General features: G+C 22.4%; 1 protein-coding gene across 2 annotated transcripts in view; it reads left to right on the top strand.

Moving 5' to 3' along the window:
- LOC127285034 (E3 ubiquitin-protein ligase Ubr3) overlaps nucleotides 1-22,837 on the top strand; it is a 51,565-nt gene extending 28,728 nt beyond the window's left edge. Inside the window, exons 10-28 of one of the 2 annotated variants that reach the window (XM_051310800.1) lie at nucleotides 306-487; nucleotides 2,213-2,352; nucleotides 2,436-2,578; nucleotides 4,213-4,379; nucleotides 4,473-4,716; nucleotides 5,161-5,329; nucleotides 5,846-6,013; nucleotides 6,396-6,551; nucleotides 7,399-7,595; nucleotides 9,354-9,926; nucleotides 11,944-12,105; nucleotides 12,230-12,538; nucleotides 12,628-12,853; nucleotides 13,011-13,220; nucleotides 14,815-15,149; nucleotides 18,417-18,767; nucleotides 19,036-19,167; nucleotides 19,256-19,395; nucleotides 19,581-22,837. In XM_051310800.1, coding sequence (XP_051166757.1) covers nucleotides 306-487; nucleotides 2,213-2,352; nucleotides 2,436-2,578; nucleotides 4,213-4,379; nucleotides 4,473-4,716; nucleotides 5,161-5,329; nucleotides 5,846-6,013; nucleotides 6,396-6,551; nucleotides 7,399-7,595; nucleotides 9,354-9,926; nucleotides 11,944-12,105; nucleotides 12,230-12,538; nucleotides 12,628-12,853; nucleotides 13,011-13,220; nucleotides 14,815-15,149; nucleotides 18,417-18,767; nucleotides 19,036-19,167; nucleotides 19,256-19,395; nucleotides 19,581-19,698 — 4,122 coding nt within the window. In that variant the 3' untranslated portion in view covers nucleotides 19,699-22,837. The remainder of the gene's footprint in view (nucleotides 1-305; nucleotides 488-2,212; nucleotides 2,353-2,435; nucleotides 2,579-4,212; nucleotides 4,380-4,472; nucleotides 4,717-5,160; nucleotides 5,330-5,845; nucleotides 6,014-6,395; nucleotides 6,552-7,398; nucleotides 7,596-9,353; nucleotides 9,927-11,943; nucleotides 12,106-12,229; nucleotides 12,539-12,627; nucleotides 12,854-13,010; nucleotides 13,221-14,814; nucleotides 15,150-18,416; nucleotides 18,768-19,035; nucleotides 19,168-19,255; nucleotides 19,396-19,580) is intronic. The other variant, XM_051310801.1, reaches the window with a different exon arrangement.
- Nucleotides 22,838-23,120: the final 283 nt, after the last annotated feature.

Below are 23,120 nucleotides of genomic sequence, written 5' to 3'. Positions count from 1 at the left end.
ATATGTACTTCAAGAGGAAGATAATATTTTTGATTTAAAATTATTATTTAAAATTTTAGTATTGCATGCAGGAAGCGGAAGAATATAATTTTATTTTTTCCGTTTTTTTTTTGTAGGTTAGAATTTTATTTTTTATTTCTTCGTTGGATCTTGATAAAAAAAAAATAAAATAATTTCAAATTTCTTGTATATTTATTTTATTGTTAAAAATTAATTTTAGAACTCGATTAATTTTATTTTTATTAACTAATTATTAATTAGATTGTAAATTATTTATTATTAATTATTTATTTATTTGATTTCAGGTGGCGTTTTATGAAATTTTAAATGGCCTTTGGGTACGCAATGGATTACAAATAAAAGGACAAGCAATGACGTATGTTCAATCGAATTTCTGCAATTCCATGGTCGATGCTGATATTTATCTTCTTCAAATTTGTGCAATGAAATTACAACCGGATGTATTTCTCAAGACAGTCATCGATAAGTAAGAATTTTTATGAATATCATTTTTTTTTGTTTGCTTCTGTTAACACAAATATAGTATAATTTTTAGAAATTTAAATAATTTAATTTTTTTGAACAATTTAATTTTATTAATTCAAAAAAATTTATTTTTACAAATTTTATACAATTTAATTTTATAAATTTAAGAAATTTATTTTTACAGATTTGAACAATTTAATTTTATAAATTTGACGATGCTGAAGTACGCAACGTTTATGATAAACGATATTTAAAGAAAAATAATTTTTTAAAATATGAAAAATTCTATAATTTTTTGTGCCTAAAAAATAATTTTTTTTTTATAATTTGTTGATTATTGAAAACTACAAGAAATATTTTTTTGGGAAAAAAATTATTCATTTAAAAAAATTATTTCTTTAAAAATTGTTTATCATAAACGTTGTGTACTTCATTTTAGTAAATTTAAACAATTTAATTTTACATATTTCAGGCCTCGGATTATACGACTTTTTCGACTATTTCCGACTTTTTTTCAAAAATACGACTTTTTTCGACTTATTTTAATAAAATGCGACTTTTTCGACTTTTTTTTTACATTTAAAAATTTTTTTTTGAATAAATTGCGATTTTTTTAGTATAAAATGTAGATCTTCTTCAGATCTTCTTTAATTCAATTATTTAACAAATTTTTAACTAAAATTCTTCACTAAATTAATTATTTTTAATAATTTTAATGGAATTTATCACAAATTCAATTATTTTAAACTATTTTTCAATTAAAATTTTTATGAAATTTAATCATTGTATATAATTTAAAAAAAATTAACAAAATAAAATTACCAAAAAATTCTAATTCAATTGAAATTCAATCATTTACAAAATTTTCAATTAAAAATCTTTTAAAATTCAATTATTTTCCAAAATTTCAATTCAAAATCAATTATTTACGAAATTTTCAATTCAAAATCTTTTAAAATTCAAAAAATTTTCCAAAATTTCCATTCAAAATCAACTAAAATTTAATTATTCTCAAAAATTTCAATTCAAAATTATTTATTATCAATATTTTTAATCTAAAATCAACTAAAATTAAATTATTATCCAAAATTTCAATTGAAATTCAATTATTTTCAAAAATTTCAATTTAAAATCTTTTAAAATTTACCATCTAAAATTGTTTAAAATTTAATAATTTCAATTATAACTCTCTCATGAAATTCAATTATCTTTAACTATTTTCATAATATTATTCGAAAATTCAATTATCTGAAACCATTTTTTAATTAAAAATCACTTGAAGTTCAATTAATTTCAAAAATCTCAATTATAAATCGTTAAAAAATTCAATTACTTTTAAAAAATGTTATCTGAAATTATTTAATAAATTATTTTTCATTCTGTAAAATTTAATTATTGTCTGAAAATTAACAAAATCTTTTGAAATTCAATTATTTCTAAAAATTTCAACTTTATAACTCTTCTAAAATTATTATTATTTAAAAAAAAATTTTTATTTGAAAATCTGTAAAACTTTTTTTGTTAAAATAAAAAAAATCGACTTTTTCGACTTTTTTTAGAACATAAATCGACTTTTTTTGTGCCTTTAAGTCGATCCGAGGCCTGAAATTTGAACAATTTAATTTTATAAATTTAAATAATTTATTTTTATGAATTTACTTATTTATTTTTTTAATCGTTTCTTGAAAATTTTATAATTTTCTTAATTTCATAATTTTTGTTTTAGATTCCATGTTAGAGAATGGATGAGTCTTAGTTTGTATCATGCACCACAAAATGAATATCTCGAAGGGGAACACGATACTCCAATGCTTGAGAGTTGTTTAACATTTTTGGCAACTTTACTCAATATCAGAACAAATTTAGGTAATAGTACTTGAAATAATATTTTATCATGAAAATCAATTTTTGAGGAAAATTTAATTTTCTTTTTGTGTTTTTTTTTGTAGGACTCTCGGATTCTGAAATGGCAGGTTTAGAAATGGTAACACTTTTATGTATTGGAGATAAAACACACAGTCAATTAATGGAATTAATGCCAGAACGTTGTGGTACAACTCAAAATCGTGATTTTGAGGCAATTTTAAGAGACGTAAGTTTTTTTATTTATTTAATAATAATAAAATTTATTTTTATTAATAATACAATTGAGCTTATCGAGCGCAACTTTAAAGTTTAAACATTCACCATTTTGTTATTAATTGTTCAATTGCATTGTAACATTCCAGAAAACTTCTTTGGACCTTAATGAACAATTTTCTCACTGGAAGTTTATTGTTGTTGAAAATTTGTCAAACTTCTTCGCATTGAGAAAATTGCACTTCACGAATTTTGCAATGTCTCAATGAAAAATTAATAACTTTTTTATTTTTAATCAAAATAACTTTTTTTCTTTTTTTAGTCACTCGTAGGATATAATAACACGTATTTTCGTTTTTGTTTAATTGAAAAACTCGTAAAATTGACTGAGCTAGCGCGAGTTGAAGTCAAAAAAAAAAAAACAATTAAATTTTACGTTTCCAAAAAACCCATTTTTCTCTTATATTTCGAAATCGGAAAAAAATGGAAAGTTTTTTATTAAGAAAAAAAAGTTGCGCAATCGAATTCTGTATAAGAATATGCTCGAAAAATATTAAAATTCAAAAAATGAATTTTGAATGTCCAGGGGACTTTGTTTTTCGGCCGAAAAAATTTTACGTGGCCTTTTCTAGAATTCAGCGGTTCAATTGCAACCGCGCTTCAAATAGGGATTTAACTCATTTTTTTTTATAAAATTTTAACAGCATAGAAAAATATACATATTCTCTTTGAAATTTGATAGTAAAAATTTTACATGTATATTATAGAAATTTTTTTAATTAATTTGTAATTATCGCCGACTTTACTTCATTTTACGGTAATTTAATTTTAAAAAACAACGGATTGTTTATTTAAACAGAAATAATAAATAAAATGTACCTAATAGTTTATTTTGAGTTAGAAATTTTCCATTTTTTTTATAGTTATTTTTAATATATTAATTTATTTATTTATTTTATTTATAATTTATATTTATAATTTATTTATATATATTATATTTTTTAAAATTAAATTACCATAAAATGGAGTAAAGTCGGCGATAATTACAAAAATTAATTTAAAAAATTTCTTTATAAAACAGCAAAGTTAACATTTCGCGGGTTAATGAAACAATAAATATTATATATTAACTTTTATATTTTAATTTAAATTAACATTTGGATAATTAATGTCAACTAATATAAGCTAATTATTTTTTGTGTGTCAAATAAAAAAAAATAAATATTAAATAAAATAAAACCGAAAAAAACATAAAACATTTAGGTTAACTATTTGCAGAGTAGTTAAATAATTATCATTTTAAGATTTTTTTATATGCTTCAAAAAAAATAATTTTTTATACTTTTGTGAAGCAATAAAAATTTTTTATATTAATTTTGTAAGACAAAAAATATTTTTAACGGTTTTTGAAGGATATCACACAACAAAATTTAATTTTATTTAAATTTTCGATTGTTAATATTTAATTAAATTTTAGAAGATATATTAGTCTACTGCTTTTTGTTCAAAAAGTAAAATGTAATAATTTCTTTAATTTTTCTAATTTTTAGAATAGAAATTTAAATATCAGTTACAAGTACATTGAAAATATTTTTGAATCAAATAATTACAATTAGTTATTTTAAATTAAATTTTCTTTTCTGATAGGTGGCAGATTTTAGAGCTCAAAACACTGAAGCAAGTGGAAATATGCAACAAAGAATGTATGGTCCTAAGCAACGTGTTTGGGAAGAATTATTCGATCCTTTACATGTTTCACTTAGAGCTGTCCATCGAAAGGATTTTCAATTAGCTATGGATCGATTTATAAAATAGTAAGAATTAAATTAAATATATATTTTATAAATATTGTCACTATTGGAGAATTAAATTTTCTACTTTTTTTTTTTCTTTTTTCTCTTTTTTAGTGTAAAACAATCGGGAAAGGTGAAAAATAGTGCAACTCCTTGGCCACCATTTCGTCATCCTGTTCCTGTTTCTTCGAATTATGACGATCCAAGACTTGTTCTTCGATCGAAAGTCTTCCACGCAATGATTTATATTATTTTATATAAATCCGTTAATGGTCACAATGTTTCGGAAAATGTAATGGCATTGGCTATTTATCTTTTGGAAATGGCAGTTATGAGTGCTCAAGTTCCTGATAAAGCTGTATGTTTCTATTTTTAGAATTTCATTTTCAAATTTCATTTAAACATCGAAATAAATTATTTCAATGAATCGATGAAATGCAAAGAAAATTCTATAATATTGTTTAATTTAAATTAATCTTTGGATTTTCATCTCGATTAATAATTTTCAATTATTTTCCAAAAAGTTTAAATATTTGTTTCGTATTGTTTTTCAAACTTTTATCTGATTAAAAATTATTTAAACGTGAATTATTAAATTAAATTATTAATTATTTTATTACTTTCGATAAATTAATTTTAAAATTCAAATAACTTTAGTGAAAGTGAAAAAATTCAGTGAAATAAAAATTTGTGTTAATTTAAAATTTTTTGATTAGAATAAAAATTTGCATTTTAATTGCGAAAATAATTTCAAAAAATATTTAGAATAAAATGAGGAAAATTTGTTTTCATTATTTTATAGAGCAATCCATTATGTCAGTATACAAGTGGAGAATCTTCTCGTGTGATAAAAGATATGGATTTGTCCAGTTGGTTTACAAGTGATGATTTATCAGAAAATCTCAGAACTGTCGTGCCTCGAGTTGTTTTGATGCAAGAAACTGAACACAGCAGTATGAGTAGTGAATATTGTAAGTAATTTTTTTTTCTAATTTTCACCGCATTTTTATCTTCTTTCTTAAATTTAATTCGATTGAGCAATATTTTTAATCATTAAAAATTATAATTATAATTTCAAAATTAATAGATAAATTTTCAAATCATTTTACATTTAAAATAACTGGTTTTTTTTGGAAATTTTAAAAAATTCCTAAATTTTTTATTATCTTTTGAATTTACAAAATTTTCCTTTTTTTTAAAACAATTTTTTTTTTCTTGAAATTCTTATTCTTTGGAAATTTTTTAAATTTATTAAGTTTATTCTATTTACTTTTAAAAACTGCACTACAATTCTCCAATTTTTTTTTTATAAATTTTGATTTTATTTTGGAAATTTTCTAAAATTTTTAATTCCAAAAAATTTTTTTTTCTACAACATTGTATTTTTTTTAAATTTATATTTTCTTTGTACTTCTCTTTTTTATTATTTTTTTTAAATTTTTCCTTCAAGTTATTATTTAGAATAATAATTTTTTTTTTAATTTTAGGCGATTTTGATTGGGAAGTTCAAGGAGAAATGACTGAAGTAGCTTCATCATTGATGTTAGACGATAGTGTTGTGGAAAATGCTTTGGCACTTGCCTTTGAGACTGTTGACGCTAATAGTGATACAATGGGCGAATCAGCTTCGCTCCCAGCTTTACCTCCCGCTAATGGTAACAAAAAAAAAAAAATTTACATTCTTTTGCGGTAAAATTAATTCTTTTCTCTTCTCCCCTCCCCTCAATTAATATTTTTTATTACATGGTATTAATTTAATTATTATCTGATCAAATTTAAGGATACGAGGAAATTTTGAAATTTAATTTTTGTTTGTCTTAACACTTTTTTCCTATTGACTAATTTATTAATCAAATCCTTGATGTTATTATTATTATTTCGGGGATGGAAAAAAAGAAAAATTAAATCACATATGAAATTCATCCTAAATTCCTTGAGGCTATAATTCTTCGACATTTGGCTGGATATTTTCTGTATTAAATTATTATTATTTTTGTTTGAATTGGAATTTTGCATTTAATTTTTGTTTTTGTGTAGTTGAATATAGCATGGCTATTGTACCTGAAGATGGAATTGTTGCCATTCCACGTGGGAATAGTGACGAGATCTTAATAACACCTTCGCAAAGAGCATTGCCACCATCCATCGAAGAATCCATGGCCCTTGCCCTTGAATCACCTCCTTCACCGCACCGTATGTTCTTTCAAAATTTGTTTCCGTCTTTAAAATCAACCTTATTAACAAAATCATAAACAATAATAACTTACATTGTTTTGTCTCTTTTTTCCTTTTTTTTTTTTGTTTTTTTGTCCATATAATTGTCAAAAAAAAAAACTGTCTTATTTACTCTCTTTTTGTATTAGTGAGAATTCGTCCACTAATTCTAATTAGTAGATATTTTCACTAATTTTTAATAAAATATTACTATTTGATAATTGGTACTATTTTTTTTTTTGATGTTTTAGTGAAAAAAATGACTAAAAATTGGTTGAAATTTTAACTAATTTAAATTAGTGAACGAATTCTCATATAGTAACTACATATATCATTTTTTTTATCTTTCTCTTTGATGTCAAAACTGTGTTGGATACATTGGAAAAAAATATCATTGAATCAAGAAAACCCATGTACTTGTCCGTCATTGATTCAATATATTCTTGATCCAAAAAATTATTAATATTTTAAAGTAAATTTTCTTAAAATTTTCTTAATTATTTATTTTAGTTATTTTAAAAAAAAAGAAACATTAAATTTCGAAACTAATTTTGATAGAAACATTATTGAGAATACGTTACTTTTTTTAGAAATTAATTATTTTTTTTTTTTAGTAAACAATTTTAAATTAATTTAGTTTATATTTAATTTAATAAAATAAATAATAAATTTGGAAAATTTTACTTTAAGAGACAATAATTTATCGAACACATTTTTTGAATTCAATCTACGATAAAATTAGAATAATTGTAGAATTATGTAAATCATTTAGAATGTCGAGTGATTGAAAAAGGTAATTAATTTATGTGATTTTTATTTGCAAAAGATCATTTAGGCCAACCGGCTTTACCACCAGTACCCGCTGTTCCTGCTGTTTTGGCTGGAAACGAAGTGGTACCGGTTCAAAATTTAGAATTAGATACAATTTATCCTCGAATATCAAGAAGGTCTGAAATAGTTACGACTGACATTGTACCCTCAACCTCAAATACTCAGAGACACTTTAGACATAGAGATCCTCAAGTAAGTAAACTATTTTTTTTTTTATTTATTTAAAAGAAACAATTTTTTATTTCCGTTTTATGGAATTAATTTTTTTCCCCTTATATATATAAGAAGTCTCATAATTTTATTTTTAAAAAATTTAATGTATTTTGAAATAATATTTTTTTCTTGCAAACGAGATAAAATTCTCGATTTTTCCTTGAAATTCTCTCGTTTTTTTAAAAATTTTTCTTTGGGTTCCTAAAATTAAAGTTTTTTTTAAATTTCTTATTTTTTGTAACTTTCTCTTTCGTTAAGTTTTCAATTTCTTTTTATTTGAAAAATTTTTTTTTCAAAAAATGATTTTTCACTTTAAATTCTCCTTCTTTTTTGACGTTTATAAATTTTATTTATTATTATAAACTGGACCAAATTTTCTGTTTTTTTCTTTTATTTTTTGATTACTTTTTTTTCATTTTCAAAAATTCTCGTTTTTTCTTTCAATTTTTTTTATTTCTTCAACACTGTACTTCCTAAAATTTTTTTTTTTCTCTTCATTTTCTGAAGTTCATGTGTTTTTTAAAATTCTTTTTCAATTTTACCTTCAAATTTTCATTTTTTTTTAATTATTATAAAATTCTCTATTTTTCTTTCAATTTCTTTGACATTTTATTTTCTGAAATTTTTCATTCTTTCAATTTTTGATTTTTTAAATTTTATTAGTAATAAATTTTTCAATTTTATTGTTAATAAATTAAGATCTAGAGTGAATTTTTAAAATAATTTTTTTTTTAAATTAATTGCATTTTGAAATAATAATAATAATAACAAATAATAATTTAAAACTTTAACAATCTATTTTCTTTCCTTAAATTTTATTTTTCTTCTTAAAAGTTTCTTTTTTTTTTTTTTGAAAATTCCTAAAATTTATTACTTTTATTTATAAATATGACAAAATTTTCGATTTTTTCCTTAAATTTTGTTTTATTTTCTCTTTTTTGATTCCTAAAATTATCAATTTTTCCTTTAAATTTCTTGTTTTCTATAACATTCTATTTGTTTAAATTTTGGATTTTATTTTTATTCAAAAATGTTTTTTTCCAAAATTTATTTTTTCCCTCTAATTCTTGATTTTTTGGGGGCGAAATTTTTTTAATTTATTTATTATTATAAACGGGACCAAATTCTTATTTTTTATTCTCTCGAATTCTCATTTTATTTTTTTATTTTTTAAAATTTTAGTTTTTTATTTCAATTTTTCATATCTTGAAAATTGTATTTTCTTGAATTTTCTCTTTATTTTCTAAAATTAACGATTTTCTTGTTTTTCAATTTTACATTCAAATTCTATTTTTTTTGTTGTTGAAATTTTTAAAATTCTCTTTTTTTCTTTCAATTAATTTTTTCGACATTTATTTTTCTTTTAATTCGTACTTAAAAATACATACTTACGATTGTTTGCTCAGAATCATGAAATTTTTTTTTTTAATTGATAATAATAATTGTATATTCTATATTTAAAATTTAAAAAAAATCAATTTTGACCATTTTAGAAATAGAAATTATGAGAAAACTTTAAAAATTTTTACAAAATTTCGAGTTTTATTTAAAAAATTTTTTAATCTTTTTGCATTTTTTTCATGTTGTATAATTTTTAATTCCTAATAATGTTATAGAAACTAATTTGTCACTTCTTCTAAATAACAAAATATAATTTCGATTCATTGAATTTACAATTGTCCCTTCCTTTATTTATTTATTTTTTAAATTAACTTTTAATTAACAAAATTTTTAAAGGTTGGATCTTCACATCCTCAAACAATGTTGAGATTAGGAGAAAGTATAATCTCCCTATTATTAAAACTTCATTCGCAATTGTCCGGCGTGCCTGACAGTTATTATTCCGATTCACAAGAGCCAAATGAAGCTGAAGCAATGAGTAGTAGCGCTGAACCCGCGAAAGAATCGCGAATTGGCGATGGTCCATATTTCATTTCACAATTGCTCAAAAAAATAGAGAATTTAGATCCCATGTGTAGGGATAGTATCAATGAAACGAGAAATCGATTATGGCCACGAATGCAGGAATACGAAGATGAACAACGTGAACGTGAACATCGTGAAAAAGAGGAAAAGAAACGAAGAGCCAAGGAGAGACAGCAACAAGTGATGGCTGAATTTGCAAATAAGCAAAAACAATTTATGGAAAAAGCAATGGAAATTGATGAGGCAGAAGCGACGGGCGCTGATTGGAGTGGTGAGGAGAATCAAAATAAATTGATCAGCAAAAAGGAATATGATTGTGTTATTTGTAATCAAACAACTCACAGCAGTGAAGACAAACCCATGGGACTTGTTGTTTTAGTTCAAGTGAGTTTTCTCTGACTTTTTTTTCTTATAATTATTCAAATTATAATTTTATTAAATTTCGTTTTATTCTTTTATTCATCAAAAATTTTATTTTATCTTCTTTCACATATATTTTAAATTCTTTTTTTTCAGTATTTAAATTTAATTTACTTTTTACGAATTTTGTGAACAAAAAATTGAAAATTTAAATTTCATTTACTTTTTACGAATTAATTTTCATGTAACAGGCTAAATTTTTCAATTGACTGAAATTTTATTTGACTAAATGAAAAATTCGACTTAAATTATTTTAGTGCGAATTTGAAAATTATTCAAATAAATCACAAGATTTTTTCTGGATATAATTTTTAGTATAATTTTGAAATTAGGCTTTTTTTAAAAAAAATTTTTTAAACAGAATACGTTTTTTTTTTTAGTATACAATGCAGATTTTCTTCAGATCTTTTTTATTTCAATTATTTAATAAATTTTTAACTAAAATTCTTCACTACATTAATTATTTTTAAATAATTTTAATGAAATTCTTCACAAATTCAATTATCTTAAACTAATTTTCAATTAAAATTTTTATGAAATTTAATAATTGTTTGTAATTTTTAAAAAATTAGCAAATAAAATTACGAAAAAATTTTTCATTCAAAATCACTTGAAATTTAATTATTTGCAAAAATTTTAATTTAAATGGTTTTAGAATTTAATTATTTCTAAAATTTTCCATTTAAAATTTTTTGAAATTTAATGATTTTAATTATAACTCTTATGAAATTCAATTATTTTTTATGGTTCTTATAATTTTTTTTATTATTATTACTTTTAAATGTTATCTAAAATTATTTGATAAATTAATTTTAGTTCTGTAAACTTTAATTATTTTGTGAAAATTAACAAAATCTTTTGAAATTCAATTATTTCTAAAAATTTCAATTTCAACTCTTTCAAAATTATTACTATTTGAAAAAAATTTTTATTTAAAAATCTGTAAAACTTGATTAAGTATTGCCTGAAATTTTTTTGACCATCTGAAAACTAAAAACTATGACAAAATTTTAAATTCGAATAAATTGATTAAATTTTGTTAAAATAAAAAAAAATCGACTTTTTCTGAAATATAAATCGACTAAAACGACTTTTCTTTTTGTACCTTAAAGTCTATCCGAGGTCTGAAAATACAAAGAATTATATAAATTGAATAATAAGCTTTATATTTTTCTATTATTCTTTTAAATAAAAACAACATTCTTATAAAGTTTATCATAGTTTTTACAAAACTAAACAAATTAAATAATTAATTAATTCACTCTTTTAATTTTTTGATTAATAAAAGTAAATTATCAAAAAAACATAATAATATTATTTTTAAATTTAATTAGATTATGATTTAATTATTTTACAATTATCTATTTTTAACCGCTTTCGCAATTTTTGTTGTCATAATCGTGATTATTATTCTAAAGAATTTTTTTTTTTATTTTTCACAAAAAAAAATTGTTAAACAAATATATACAAATAATTGTGATTTTGCAAAATAAATTTAATTTAAAAAAAAGTAAATTATTGAAATGATTGTTAATGAAAATTATCACTAATTAGTGATAATTTTCTTTAAAAATGTGTTGAATTTGGAAAAAAGTAAAAAAATTTTTAAATAAATTATAGGTGATTTTCTTTTTGAATTCAATTATTTTAGTTTTTAAACTGATTTTGTTGTTTTCAATGGTCAAAATTTTGAAAACTTCTATTGCAAAAATATTTTTTTTCATTGTATTAAAAAAAATCGTTAAATAAAAATTAATTGAATTTGAGAAACAATTAAAAATTTTAAAAACTGATATTTGTAAATAATTGAAATGTTTGAATTACTAAATATTTTAATATAATTGAATTTTATTAATTAATTGAATTAATAGTGTCAATTTATTTATTTACATAATGAACGAACAAGAAAGAAATGCCCTTTTTTTAAAATTAAATAATTTTTGTTCATCATTTTCATTGATTTGTCATTGTTAATTTTCAGGCTACAAGTGTTATGGGCCATGAACGGCGCCATCCTGAAAGATTAGTTCTTCGTATTTCGGACGATGATTTATCACAATCGCCGGAAACAACACCAAAAGCTGAAACTCGTGGTGCTTCTTTGGATTTGAGGATGACGGAATTGACGAGACATTTTGATTTGGTAAATTTTTATTTATTATGTTTTTTTTTCTTTTCTTTTTTTCTTTGATTTTCAAATTTGAATTTATATTCATTGTATAATTTAAAATTGAAGTATTATTTAATTTTTTTTTTGTCTTTTTCAGAATTCTTGTTTACTTTCCGTGAATCAAGGCTGGGATGACGGTGTTCATGTGCAAACGTGCGGTCATCATTTGCATTTGGACTGTTTGAAATCGTATTTACTAACATTGCGCAATCAACAACGACAACAATCATTGGCCGTTGAACGTGGTGAATATTTGTGTCCTCTTTGTCGACAATTGGCAAATTCGGTTTTACCATTATCGCCACAATTGGGAGAATGTGCTGCAATTGTTCGCTCTCGGCAAGCATCACCGAAAATAATACTCACCGAATTGAATAATTTTCTCAATGACATTCAACGAAATCGAGTATGATATTTATTTTTCTCTACTTTTGCAAAATTATGCTTCAATAATGATTTTGTTAATAATTTCTTATTTTTTTTCTTTTTTTGCAGACTTCGTCTAATTTATCGGTGGCAATGGGAAAAGCCATGGAGGATATGACGGGTGTCACGTACTTAAAATATAACCAAAAGGGTATCACTCCTAGTCATGAAAGTCTATTTCTTTTTGTAACTTCGGTGGCGAGGACAAATTTTGAAGTTGAACTTATACAACGCGGTGGTTCGCTTTGTGTTCAACCAACGACTATTCCTCTCACACCAAAACGAGACTGCATTGGTATTTATTGTTTTTGTTATTCAAAATCAAAAATTTTATTTCTTTTTGTAAATTATAAAAAAATGTAATCTGAATCTAAATACAAATAATTTAGATTTTTGTAAATATTTACTAATTTTTAAATGAAATGAAAAATTGAGATTTGGTTTTTTTTCAGTTGCTCTGCTACACGTATTAGCGATGCACGCGAGAGTATTGACAAATTGGTCAGTATCTCATACTTGGCAGCAATTGGCGGGTTTGCCCTCGGATGCATCAACGCCATTAGCACTCATACCACACGAGAAAGAAGTTCCTTTACTTCTCAGGGATCCAACAGCACTGCTTCTGCAGTTTATACTTTTACTTCCTTTACATTTAGATCAAGGTATATTTTTATTTATTACTCCCCCAATTTACGTATTTTAATATTCAATACGGAATAATTATCCAAAAATGCTATTTTTTTTACTCAATTAAAATTCAAAATTAAAAAAAAGTATAGGGTCAGTCGGGGTAAATCCGAACGGGGGGTAAATCCGAACGCTAATTATTTCAGCTTAATTAAAATTTTTAAAAATAAGTTCGATATGAGAATTTTTACCTCAGATCCTCTTGAAGAGATTCTAAGTATTATCCCATTTTTTGTTTGTTAATTAGCAACAGCATAAACAAAGATAACAAGTATTGCAAAAAAGATTGAAAATCAAAGATGACACTCTTTCAGTATTTTGTATCGTATTTGAAGAAAAAGAAGCTAAAAATTCATTTTATTATTTATAATTGTTTGTTATGAATACTAGAACAGAAACTATATTTGATTTTTGCCTTCTGTAAAATTTTATTAATAATATCAGACCGTTCGTATTTACCCAAGAAAATTGGAAAACTGGGGTAAATCCGAACGGTATTTTTAATAATTTTTTTTTACATCAAAGCCACACAAAATTGTTTTTATTTGATTACACTATTATTTTAACATTATAAAAGTACATAGAAAAAAGTTTTTCTTTCTATACGTATCCTCGTTAGTAATTAATAAGCAGAAACTTAATCTCTGTTCTCTCGAAGGAGTGTTTCAATTTTTTTGCCAAATGGTTTGTTGAAAAAAGTTTTTCAGGATCTTAATAAAATTTGGTATTCTACGGTTTTTGGGGTCGCTAATTACCAATTTGAAGTCAGTTTTTCAAAATTCAAAATGGCGGACGAGAATTAAAAAATTCATTGGATTCGCTCGAAAATTGTTACTCGGGGGGTTTCAGGGTTAGCAAATTTGATCATTTTTAAAAATAAGTTTTAGGAAAGTCCGCCATTTTGAATTTAAAAAATTTGACTTTTATTTTTGTATTTACATTCAATCACTCCAAAATACTTTCTGTACCAAGTTTTGCAAAAATCCGTTATGATTTGATAAAGTTATTGAAGGTTTTAATTGTGTAATGCATTTTAATTTTTAACCTGTTTGATTTTTGTATTTATATATGATGCATTATTACATAATAGGTTTATTATCGTATTTTTTTTGAGTTTTTATATAAGTTTAACAATTGCAATACTTTAAATTTATTTTCCCTAAGATTTTTCTGAAATACAGTGGCGTTCGTATTTACCCCCATATTTTAGGAAAGTTGCAAAGTATCGAGGTAAATACGAACGCTAAGTTTCCTGCGATTGTAATTTATCAAAAATTTTTTCTACCCCATAAAATTGTTCTATGGAAGTAAAGTAACAACTTCATGCACCAGAATACCGGAAGTATTTTTTTTTAAAGAAAAAACTTATGTTATTGTTGAAACTTACTAAAAGCGTTCGGATTTACCCCGGTTGACCCTAATTCAACTTAAAATTGTCTTCTAATTTAATATTTAATAATAGTTGAATGAAAAAAAAAAAGAACAAATAGTTTTGGAAATTAAATAACAAAATAAATGTTATTAAAATTTCTTTTTCTTAATTAATGAATATTTTAATTTGTTTTTCAGCATATTTTTCGGCTGTTGTGAAAGTTATTTACAATCTTTTGTACTATCAAGTTGTTTTGCAAATTAGTTGCAATTTATCTCAGGCGGAGAGAAGTGCTCTTCTTACAAAAACACTTATTGGAAAAGTGGCAATTGGAAAACATGTTCCACATTCATTGGAAACGACATTAGGCATTGTCATTGGATATTTTAATAACAGCAAAATTTATGGCGATGAATCATCAACGAGTGAATCGTCTGCAAGACGAATATTTCGAATACTTGGATTATTTGAATTAGAATTTCCCGCTTGGAATGTTCAATTTGCTGGAAAAACGCTTAATCTTGAATTGATGGTATGTTTTTTTAATTACTTTTTTAAAATTATTTCAGTGATTTTTTCTCGTAAAATCATTTTTTACTGATTACATTTACTGATTTTATTTAAAATTAGATAAAAATCATTTGTTTTTTGCCTTGAACTAAAAATCACGAATTTTTTTTACACCAATTTTCTTGAAATTTATATTCTACAAAAACTAATAAAAATCATTGACAAATTTTTTTCTTCTCATTTTGAATTCCAGCAATAAACAAAATAAATAAATTTTTCTAAATTCTAAATAAAATAAAAAAAATGTTCTAAATAAATAAATAAAATCAATTATATCTCAAGTATCATAATTTTTAATGTAATGAAAATTAATTAATTATCTTAACAAAGCAATCTTATATTCCAAAATCAATATATTTTTTTCAAGTCGAGCATATTTTTTTTAGTTTCGTTTGTCAAATTTTCAGAAAGGAATTCATTGTTCTTGCATGTTGAATTAAATTTTAAGAAAGAAAATATGTGGATTCTTCTTTTTTTTTGTAAATTTGTCTCCTGCAAATTATGTTTAGTTTTTCTTTTAGTTTTCCACTATTTTTTTTTTTAATTCACTGGAAGAAAACAGTTCAACTTGAGCAGAATTTGAATTGGTCCCTTCTCTTTTTTTTAATCATTTACAGCACATCATAATTAAAATGAAGTCTAAAATTAAATTCATTATGACATTCAATTTTAAGGATTGCTTATTAAAAAACAAAACAAAAAATTGTTCTTTTAAATCGCATTACGTATAAACAAAAATATTGTTAACAATTTTATTCAATCAAACTATAATATTATTATTATCATTAATTAGTAAAAAGCCTAATTTTAATTAACTTTGTCTCATGACAAAAATTATTGAAATTGATCACGTCAACACGCAAAAATGTGCTGAAAATAGGACGAATTTTTACTATAACTATGATTTATTTATTTAATTTTTTTCTTTTGTTTCTTCAAATCTCTTTCAATTCTATTAACATAAATACCGTATTTTCTTTTATGTAAAGAATATTTTTCTTTTGTAAAAAGAATTTAAAAAAAAAAAAAAAATTCTTCTCGAATGTAAACATCTTTTTTAAAAATGCTCCAAAAATATTTATCTTCCTATGTAAATTGTTGTATACATATCAGGCAATATTTTTTCAATTGAAATTTTCATGATTCATTTTTCTGTATTTTTATACTAAAATAAAGTAGAAAGAGACACATTCTCTAATTTCTCGTCTTTTTTTCGAATTCATCAAAAATGAAATGATCGAAAATTGAATTCTATTATTATTAAACTAGCAATATTAAATGCGCGCAAGCGCGCCAAATTGGCTGTTTCATTATTTCTTATAGAGAAATTAAAAATTAATATTATCAATAATTATTTAAATTTATTAGAATATTATTCCATATTAAATGATAAAAATAAAAATTATATGTTTATAGGCCTCAGATTATTAATTATTAAATTATTAAATTTTAAATTCAAAGTCTTTTAAAATTCAATTATTTTCCAAATTTTCAATTTAAAATCAAATGAAATTCAATTATTACCCAAAATTTTCCATTCAAAATCAACTAAAATTCACTTATTTTCCAAATTTTCAATTTAAATTCAAATAAAATAAAATTATTTTCTAAAATTTCATTTCAAAATTAATTATCAAAAATCAACTAAAATTGAATTATTATTTAAAATTGTAATTGAAATTTAATGATTTTCCAAAATTTCAATTCAAAATCCAAGACAATTCAATTATTTTCCAAATTTTTAATTCAAAATCTTTTAAAATTCAATTATTATCCAAATTTTAAATTTAAAATCACATGAAATTCAATTATTATCCGAAATTTTAATTTAAAATCAACTAAAATTCAAATATTTTCCAAATTTTTCTATTGAAAATTAACAAAAATTCAATTATTTAATTATTTTCCAAAATTTCAATTCCAAAATTAACTAAAATTCAATTATTTCCCAAAAATTTTAATTCAAAATCAAAGAAAATTCAATTATTTTCCAAATTTTTAATTCAAAATCTTTTAAAATTCAATTATTTTCCTAGTTTTCAATTTAAAATGAAATAAAATTCTTCAATTGTTTTCTAAAATTTCTATTCAAAATTAATTATCCAAATTTTCAATAAAAAATGAACTTAAATTAAATTATTATTCAACATTTCAATTAAAATTCAATTATTTCCCAAAATTTCAATTCAAAATCAAAGAAAATTCAATTATTTTCAAAATTTTCAATTCAAAATCAACTAAAATTCAATTATTTTCTAAATCTAAAATCAAATAAAATTTAATTATTTTCTAAAATTTCAATTCAAAATTAATTATCAAAATTTTCAATAAAAAATCAACTAAAAATGAATTATTATCCAAAATTTTAAAAGGAAATTTAATTATTTTCCGAAATTTCAAATCAAAATTAAAGAAAATTTAATTATTCTAAAAAATTTGAATTCATAATTAATTGCATTTTCAATCATTTGAATTTAAAAGCATTTAAAATTTAATTATTTCTAAAATTTTCCATCGAAAATTTTTTGAAATTTAATAATTTCAATTATAACTCTAAGGGAATTCAATTATTTTTAAATATTTTTATAATATTCTTTGAAAATTCAACTATCTGAAACCATTTTTCAATTAAAAAATGATTATCAAATTATTGTATTTTGTCTGTAATTTCTAATAAATTTTTTAGTGAAATCATATAAAATTTTAATTAAAATCACTTGAAGTTCAATTAATTTCAAAAATCTCAATTTTAAATCTTTTGAAAATTCAATTAAATTTAAAAAATGTTTTCCAAAAAATTTTTTGATAAATTATTTTTAGTTCTGTAAAATTTTATTATTGTTTGAAAATTAACAATATCTTTTGAAATTTAATTATTTCTAAAATTTTCAAGTTTAATTTGACACAAATTTGACACGTTATAAGATTACTATTCAAGAAACACGTGAAATCATAAAAGACCAACTTCAAGTTAGGACAGAAGGACAGACCAATTGAATTCTATTATTATTAAATAATAATTTTTCATTTTTCTTTGAAAAAGTGTTTCTATTTTAATTGAGAAATAAAATCTATTTAAATAGAGAAATATAGAAAACAATTAATGTTTATTAGAGATATAAAAATACAATTACATTGTATTTTATTTTTTTTTTTTTTAGAAAGGAAAGTAAAAATTGAATGCAATTATAAAAATATTCTAAATTAATTAATTAATTTTTTTTTTTAGGTTCAAAGTTTGTGTCTACCATTCTTACGAGTCGCTGCATTGTTGCGTCATCATTTATACGAGCAACCAATACCGTTCATCGAATCACCTCAGGAAGAATTTGTGAGACTTGTTTATTATTTGGAATTGGTTACCGAAGGAATGGACATGGAAATTTTTAGTTCTCTTGTTGCATTAAATTGGCAAGACAGTGAAGCGGCTGTTGAAGTTCCACGTCTTTGGTGTGAACAGTACAAAGCTTTTGTCCATCGAAGTGAAATTGCTGCCAAGAATTTGATTGTTGATCAACATATATCTTGGCAAATGCCGAAACTCTTTAGTCTTCCTAGGGAATATGAAAAAATATTTACGGTTGGTTTACTTTTTTATTTTATTTTAAAAAAATTATTTCCCTAAAAAATATTAAAATTTAATTAAATTAAATTAAAAATGAATTAAAAATTCAAAGAATTAAATTTTTTAAAATAGTCATTTAATTTTGAAAAGAATATTTATTAAATTTAATCGTCAATTTCGAAAAGGAAACTCCTAAACCATAAGAATTTTTTTTACTGTTAAATACTTTGTTTTTTTTTCAAATTCTAATCAATTTTTGTCTTTTTTTCTCTCTCCTATTTAGTATTATCATGAGCGTCAATGTCGGCAATGTCTTTCAGTACCTCAAGAAATTAGTATTTGTTTATTGTGCGGTGAAATCGTGTGTTTGAAGCAAAATTGCTGTAAGCAAAATAATATTTGCGAGGCTGTGGAAGTAAGTTTGAATAATTTAATAATAATTTATTTTTCATTTTAAAAAGTAATTTTTTGTATTAATTGAAATGTTTCTATTTATTTTTTAGCACGCAAATAAATGCGGAGGTGGAACTGGAATTTATTTAGTGGTAGCAACAACATATATAATTGTCATTCGCGGAAAGAGAGCTTGTTTATGGGGATCATTATATCTTGACGATTTTGAAGAAGAGGATAAAGATTTAAAGTAAGTTTAACAAATTTAAAAAGAAAAAATAAATTCAAAATAATAATAATTATAAGTAAGGAAATATTTATTAAAAATCGAACCCTAAGACAACGAAAATTTCAAAAATTTTACTGGTACCTCCTCTTAAATTAAATAAAAATGAAACGTCTTTTTTTTTTAAATATAAAACCTTTTGTTTTCAGGAGAGGCAAACCTTTGTATCTAAGTCAAGATCGATATCAATTATTGGAACAACAGTGGCTTGCACATAGATTTGATCATACGAAAAAGACTTGGGTGTGGCATCGTGACGCGCTGTGACCTTTCATTTTGTTGAACGCATAGCCCATCCGAAGCGCATCAAAATTTTCTTTGACCCCCTCCTCCACCCCCTTAATCAAATCACTGACTCGCTAATAATAACGCTTCACGAAAAAAAAAAGAAACTTTTAACAGTTTGCTCCACTAGAGTTTTAGATATATTTATTCTCATTTTTGATGCAATGCTTAGACGTTATAGTAATTATAAAAATAATAATAGTAATAATAATAATAATGATATGTAATGAGGTAACGAAAATTATGAGATGTTAATAATAACAATAATGATGCTGATGATGATGATCATGATGAATGATGATGAAGAAGAAGAAAAAAATGATAATGATTATAATTGAAAAATTGAAAGTATTAAAAAGTGGTGATAGCCAGGTTGCTAAAATTGATCAAATTGGAGAAGTTGATTGAACTTGACTGTTGTTAAGCTTTGTAAATTTTATTTTAAAAGTCTCAATTATATTATGAAGACAGTAATAATTGAAATCAAGAACTGAGAGTTCCTATACCTACAAGAAAGAGATATTTTAATAATTTTTTTTTTTATTTACGTTTTATTTTTTATCGCGATATAATTTATCCTCTAATTTCTTGTTTTTTTTTTAAATAATATTCAATGAATCTAAAAAATGAATGATCGAAGAATTTTTACTTTCCCAGTTCTAAAAAAAAAGAAAATACATCCTTTTTTTTCTATATTTCTCTATTTAAATAGATTTTATTTCTCAATTAGAATAGAAACACTTTTTCAAAGAAAAATGAAAAATTATTATTTAATAATAATAGAATACAATTTTCGATCATTTCATTTTCGATGAATTCGAAAAAAAGACGAGAAATTAGAGAATGTGTCTCTTTCTACTTTATTTTAGTATAAAAATACAGAAAAATGAATCATGAAAATTTCAATTGAAAAAATATTGCCTGATATGTATACAACAATTTACATAGGAAGATAAATATTTTTGGAGCATTTTTAAAAAAGATGTTTACATTCGAGAAGAATTTTTTTTTTTTTTTTTAAATTCTTTTTACAAAAGAAAAATATTCTTTACATAAAAGAAAATACGGTATTTATGTTAATAGAATTGAAACAGATTTGAAGAAACAAAAGAAAAAAAATTAAATAAATAAATCATAGTTATAGTAAAAATTCGTCCTATTTTCAGCACATTTTTGCGTGTTGACGTGATCAATTTCAATAATTTTTGTCATGAGACAAAGTTAATTAAAATTAGGCTTTTTACTAATTAATGATAATAATAATATTATAGTTTGATTGAATAAAATTGTTAACAATATTTTTGTTTATACGTAATGCGATTTAAAAGAACAATTTTTTGTTTTGTTTTTTAATAAGCAATCCTTAAAATTGAATGTCATAATGAATTTAATTTTAGACTTCATTTTACTTATGATGTGCTGTAAATGATTAAAAAAGAGAAGGGACCAATTCAAATTCTGCTCAAGTTGAACTGTTTTCTTCCAGTGAATTAAAAAAAAAAAAAAAAAAAAATAGTGGAAAACTAAAAGAAAAACTAAACACAATTTGCAAGAGACAAATTTACAAAAAAAGAAGAATCCACATATTTTCTTTCTTAAAATTTAATTCAACATGCAAGAACAATGAATTCCTTTCTGAAAATTTGACAGACGAAACTAAAAAAAAAATGCTCGACTTGAAAAAAATGTATTGATTTTGGAATATAAGATTGCTTTGTTAAGATAATTAATTAATTTTCATTACATTAATAATTTTACGATGATATGCTTCTATGGAAATCTATAGGGATATATCTTTTTGTTACTTCGAAAATAATAAGTGAAACCTTCCCATTTATAGAACTCGATTGTCGTCACACTATAATATTCGAGCAGAAAAAGAAAATTATCATTATTTTTAATTTTTCTAGAGAATAATATTGAATTTTTTTTTTTTCTTTGTGTTAGAACGAAGAATAGTTGGGAAGTAAGGACGAAATAAGGACAAAATACTTTTTTTTCACACACATATATATAGTCACTATTACATTTTTTAAAGTTTGTTGCGTATTAATCCATTAAATTTTGCAAAAAGTAATTAATATCGAGATAGTTATTAAAAATTACGATACACATTGATTTTGTTTATTGCTGGAATTTAAAATAAGAAAAAAATTTGTCAATGATTTTTATTAGTTCTTGTAGAATATAAATTTAAAGAATATTGTGGTAAAAAAAAAATTCGTAATTTTTTAGTTCAAGGGGAAAATATTGTTTTTAAAAAAACGTAATGTTTAAAAATGTTTCTTTTTTCTTTATTTTATTGGATATATAAAAATTTATTAATATTTATTCAAAATAATAAAAGTTATTATTTTTCAAATAATCAGAGTATTCATAGAAGGAAAATTCATAGATAATTGTTAAATATTTTCGAATTTTGTGATATTTAACAAATTATCTCGATTTTTTTTTCTTGTTTAGAGAGAAATAAAAAAAAATTACATTTTTTTTGTAATATTTTTATATTGCAAGAATTTATTAAGTGAAACAAGATAAAAAAAAAGTGCTACGAAAATATTCGTTGAATGAAATTTTTTATCTCATCGACTATATTTTACAAGAAATTCTTTTCATTTTGTATTCCAGAATCGTAATTATTTAAAAAAAAAAAGAATTCGCAAACTTCTTGATGCAAAATATAATGGATTTCGTTTTTTTTTCTCTCTTCTAGAACTTAATAATAAGTCTTTGTCCATTTGTAAAAATGTACATTTTTCCCCCTCGAAAAACATGCTTTTTGAATGATATACAGACATATTTGCAATAAGATATTCTTGTAAGAGAACTGTATCAGATTTATCTGGAAAACATTTATTTAAGAAAGAAAATAATCTTTAAAAAAAAAGTGATATATAATAATATTAATAATAATAATAATAATAATATTAATAAAAAAGAAACACGTGTAATAGACAGTTTTGCTTTTGCTTCTCTTTTTCTCGCGCTATGGTTTGGAAAATCATTAAACGAAAAAATAAAACAATTGTCAACTGTATTTTAATATTGTTGCGAATTAGTCTTTAAGAAAAGTTTGACGAATTTTATTTCTTACAAAAAAAAAAAATAAAACAAAACAAAATCAACAACAAAGGAATAGCTTCATAATGGTTGTAAATATGTATAGATGTGATGTCAGCTACTGTTACCTAAGTAATCTTGAGTAAAATGTATCTGTACATAGATAATCAATTGTTTTCTAGGAATGTTCTTGCATAAATACTTAAACATTAAAGTTATGAAAAAAGAAAGCAAATACGATTTATTTTCCATTTTCACCCTCGAAAAATTTTTAAAAAAAAATTATTATGCTTTTGTTATTGCTGTTTAAATAATTTTTTTTTTTGGACAATTTTATTTTTAAC

This window comes from Leptopilina boulardi, unplaced genomic scaffold, assembly GCF_019393585.1.
Source record: "Leptopilina boulardi isolate dan_hultmark-lab unplaced genomic scaffold, ZJU_Lbou_2.1 LbouV2_328, whole genome shotgun sequence".
NCBI lineage: Eukaryota > Metazoa > Arthropoda > Insecta > Hymenoptera > Figitidae > Leptopilina > Leptopilina boulardi.
The sequence above is the reverse complement of the archived record's forward strand: the minus strand, read 5'-3'. Positions and strand labels throughout refer to the sequence as shown.